At 37.9% G+C, this 4,629-nt stretch overlaps 1 protein-coding gene across 1 annotated transcript; it reads left to right on the top strand.

Moving 5' to 3' along the window:
- The first annotated feature begins 938 nt into the window (after nt 1–938).
- Nucleotides 939–4,624, top strand: cisd2 (CDGSH iron sulfur domain 2). Its single transcript, XM_028407109.1, has 4 exons — nt 939–1,171; nt 2,790–3,004; nt 3,158–3,256; nt 3,372–4,624. Exons 1-3 carry the CDS (start codon nt 1,069–1,071, stop codon nt 3,245–3,247), a joined length of 408 nt encoding a protein of 135 aa, XP_028262910.1. The 5' UTR covers nt 939–1,068; the 3' UTR covers nt 3,248–3,256; nt 3,372–4,624.
- The last annotated feature ends 5 nt before the right edge of the window (nt 4,625–4,629 follow it).

Below are 4,629 nucleotides of genomic sequence, written 5' to 3'. Positions count from 1 at the left end.
TGACTACAAATATGCCAGCAGACTCTTGGTTTAAAATTAGTTCAAAAAGGTTTTATTTTATTTATAAAGAACTCCCATTTGTTGTATTTAATCATAATTTACTACTGATGTCTTTGTGAGTGTAGGGAAGTTAAAGTGATATAAACAAACGCATAAAAATACAAAAATAACGACAAAATTCAGGCAAAGAAGAGGGGAGCTGTAATTCACTATGAACCTTGGGTACTGTAGTGTTTTATAGAAACTGGCTTCAGAGACGCTGGCCTTGGTCAACACTAGAGGGCGTGTAGGTCACATGGATAATTTCAGTGAAAGTCACCCTGAAGTGACTAATCAGAGTCAAAATTAAATTGACGGTGGCAATTTAGGTACTGTACGTATGGTTACCAATTCCTTAGGACAATTGTGAGTATATTAGAAAAGCAATAATTCCAGCACAGTGGAATATGTATTTATTTATACACTGATTTAACAACAAATATTTGTTTAATATACTTAATTTGAAAGACATTCTACATTATTTTACTTTCCACATATTTAGACACTCCTGGCCATGTTTCAATTTTATAGTCACTCCACATACAACCAGATAATGAAGGTTTTATGTATCATAAGGAATATAACAAAATCTCTACAACACAGTATACAGCGTACTACCTCTAACATCCTCCTGTATAATATTGTAATTGGCCTTGTACAACAGCAGCATTCAATATCCAATGTCATTCAATATTACTTTACAGTATACTCTAATTACTTTTAGTTATGTCAACAAGGTCGAACAGAATTATCCACCAAACAGTTAAACACAGCATGCTGAATTCAAGCTGTCCAATCAGGAGCCACCAACTCCTCCAACGCTGATTGGCTACACCTTTCCGTCACATGTCGTTATTACGTGTATTCACGAAAACATCGACGCTCTTCTTCGTCTGGTTCGCAAGAGTCACACAGGGGGTTTACGTACCGGCGACAAGTTGCGCTCAGAAACAGACGCAATGACATAAACGAACCCCAGGAACTACTCTCCAAGTCAAATAGAAAACCTGCTCAACTCAACAATTCAAGATGGTTTTAGAAGCTATAGCAAAGATAATAAAAGTTCAGCTTCCAGCCTACTTGAAGAGGCTTCCGCTTCCGGAAACGATCGGAGGATTTGCAAGGTTAACAGGTAATTAGCAGCAGCTGTGTTGCACTTCTGTGGAGATCACTTTTGAACTCATCGGGACACTTCGTAGCACTGAAGCTAGCCTGCAAATGAAAACTCAATTATTATCGTAATGTGAACAGCAGTGTTCTCAACACCGTGTTACTCTGTATCCTCGAGTGCTGCGTCAATTTCATAAAATTGTCACTTCACGTTACGTTTCTGTTTAATAACGACTCAGTTGTGACCTTAAGTTAGTGAATGTTGCAAAGTAATGCTTTTCACACTTTGCTGAGAAAATTGTGACATTAACCACAAAGTGCCTGCATGTTCTGCAGGGCAGTCTTCCCGCTGCTGTGTGAAGGATATCTTTGTGAAACCCAGCAATAGCAAATATGATGTTGTGTTTACCTGCAGGACAAAATGATGTTTAGTGCAGCTCAGTCTGCCATCCTGTCAGAGGATGGACAAGGGTGACAGACTAAAGACTTTACACAGTCTCAACATAAGCCTTTTTTAAAACGATATTTCCTGGTCTGGGTTTCTTTTTTTATTTTGAATTGTTGTCACACGTGTTTGTTAGTCAGTACTGCGTGACTTATTTTCTCTGCACAGCTAACTAATAATTATTTACATGATTAGTATGCCAGTTACTTCCTTTATTTATTTGTGTCAAAGGTGTCCAGCTGGAAGACTTTGAATTATTTTGAGTAGATCAAACAGATGCATCTGCATCAAAAATTTCCTGCTGCCCTGTTTGCATACCACAAGACCTCAGAGGCTAATCAAGATTAGCTTCTGCCAGACCACAGTATGATCATCACAACACATGCAGCATCTGTTGATCCGGTTGAAGAGCTCAAAGGTTGATTTATTAACATGTGCAACTCTGTAACAAGTGGCAACATGTTACTAATAGACGCTGTTAAGACGATGCTAATTGTGAACTAGGGTGCAGTTTAAATGGTGAGTTAAAAGGTGAACTAAGGACAGCAGCAAGCAAAATGCCTTACAATAGCCCAAAAAGTCAAAATTACTAACATATAGTAGACACATATTATTATTGGCTTTATGCTAAAGTTGGGCAGAATGAATGCATGATTAAGTATGAAATAAAACTGAAGTGCCTGTATCTGTCTTCATCTTTGTTGTTTTTTTATAGTTAGTAGTGTGAGGTTTACTGATCAAGTGTAGTTAGTACACGGTGATAGAAACAAGAGCCTGCCTGTCCACCTGTTTGCATGTATCACGCCTGACTGACAGATTTAAATAACACATAGTCATGTATTGTGACCTGTCCAGCGTGTACCCTGCCTCTTGCCTGTAGATAGCTGGGATAGGCTCCAGCCCCTCTTGAGCGGGATCAGATGATGGATGGATGGATGGATGGTCATGTATTGTATCCCAATAACCCCACATCAGAACAACAGTACCATTTTCAGATCATATCTAGTTTGTAGTAGTTTTCAATCGTTATTTTTTACATTAAAAACAATTTTAAAAAGTCCAATATAGTTTTATAAGGTCAGATTTTATACTTGAAACCTATGTTAGAAATCAATGGTCAACTAGTGGTAAAGACTAATAGTTTCCAGTATTCTTGTGCTCCTACAGTTTCCTAATGTATGTAATGTTTCTGCAGTGTCTGAGTGGCTCCGGTTGCTGCCTCTCCTGGGTATCTTGGCCTTGCTTGGCTATCTGACCATTCGCCCATTTCTGCCCAAGAAGAAGAAGCAAAGAGACAGCCTGATCAACCTGAAGATCCAGAAGGAGAACCCCAAAGTAGTCAATGAGATAGACATCGAGGACCTGAACAGTACAAACGTGTGTTACTGTCGATGCTGGCGCTCCAAAACTGTAAGTCGACCACTTATTCTGCACCTGTAGTGTCATTCTATATTTGTCACAGATACTGTAAAATATAGTTATTTTTAGTTTATTCTGATAAGGAAGACTTTGGGGTTTCTGCATCTTACTGATCAGCTAATACTGGGTTGTTTCCTCTTTTAGTTTCCTGTTTGTGACAAGTCACACTTAAAGCACAACGAGCTAACTGGAGACAACGTGGGGCCACTCATACTCAAAAAGAAGATACTATAATCCACCACTGATGGGAGGTTTCCTCTAACCAATTGATAGGTTGTTTTCTTGGTCCTGTGTTGGTGTCATGTTCACCTAAAACTACAAAAATCCCACTGTGTTTTAGTGTGAAAGCTGTATTTAATGTATTGTGCAGACAGGAGGGTTTTACATTTCGTCACAGCCCTTTCTTTATTTGTTACCAGCTGTTCTTTTTAGTGTAAAATCAGCTTTAGGTTTTGTCAGTCGTTGGAATCTACACACCACTGGGACCACTTTCAAAGGGAGACCTGAAACACAACTGCAGCAACTTTATGAGGACGTTCAATGATATGAGTGCAGTAAGGAGGACATTTTCCTCCCAGATAAATGGCTGTTGTCCAACCTTTAATTAACATTTTGTACTGTATACCTTCACTTTGGATGAGTCTTTATTAAGTTTTCTTTTGTTAAGTTTCCTTTTCCTCCTTTACATTAGTGTTTGTTTGACATATACTGTCTGCTCTTTCAGAATGTGACATATTTCCTTATAAGTTATTGTATGTATGGGAGGCTACTTAAGAATTTTAAATGCATTCATAGCCTTACTCATTTCCTGCTGCCTTAATGCATTTAACACCACTGCACCATTGAGTTACATCCAGTTACACAGTTTTAACCTCCACAGATATTTTTGTCTTAGCATCTATATCATAACCACCTGTATATTGCCACGTTCTTTCGTCTGTCCTCAATAATTCATCAGAAATATTTCATACATAAGTGTCTTATTATCAGATGTGTATTTCCACGATGATGTTTATGAAAAACTGTTCATAAACCTTTCTGAGAGAATGGTTTGAATTATTTCATGGATGCTAAAAGAACTGTTTGATTGATCAGTTTTGAACAGAACTGCAGCTTCTACTATAACAGGCTGGGAACTGTTTATGTAACCCTGTATTGATACAAGCCTCAGTGAAGCTTAACTGTCTGCTTCTGTTACTTAAAGCATTAAACTGATGGTGCACCCCAAAATCAAATAAGCATATTTTTTTCCTGAGCTGTCAACAGTTGGTATCTCTGCCTACTGTCTAAATGGAACCAAGATGACACTCAGCTTGTGATAATAAAAGGACCAAAAACACAATGTAGAAACTTGACAGTATTGTCTCTTATTGGAAATCATTTGTTGGATAGATGGCTTGATGGTAACGCACATCAAAATGATGAATAAATAGCATTTCTGTTTGTGGACAGGAAAAAATCTTAATATTTGATTTTGGGGGGCTTGACTGTCCCTTTACTTGAGCAGCACGCTAACTAGATAGTAAGAGTTCAGGGAATAAAAGGTGAATTCAGCTGATAAAAAGTACATTATACACTGCATAATAATTTAAGATCCAACCACTACTATGCTAAAA

This window comes from Parambassis ranga, chromosome 1, assembly GCF_900634625.1.
Source record: "Parambassis ranga chromosome 1, fParRan2.1, whole genome shotgun sequence".
NCBI lineage: Eukaryota > Metazoa > Chordata > Actinopteri > Ambassidae > Parambassis > Parambassis ranga.
The sequence above is the reverse complement of the archived record's forward strand: the minus strand, read 5'-3'. Positions and strand labels throughout refer to the sequence as shown.

What these genes read in the sequence shown, in the direction of transcription:
- cisd2 (XM_028407109.1), top strand. Translation starts at nt 1,069, where the DNA reads ATGGTTTTAGAAGCTATAGCAAAGATAATAAAAGTTCAGCTTCCAGCC. An exon ending in AGGATTTGCAAGGTTAACAG is followed by an intron (nt 1,172 to 2,789) that starts GTAATTAGCAGC and finishes ATGTTTCTGCAG; the next exon opens with TGTCTGAGTGGCTCCGGTTG. An exon ending in GATGCTGGCGCTCCAAAACT is followed by an intron (nt 3,005 to 3,157) that starts GTAAGTCGACCA and finishes TTCCTCTTTTAG; the next exon opens with TTTCCTGTTTGTGACAAGTC.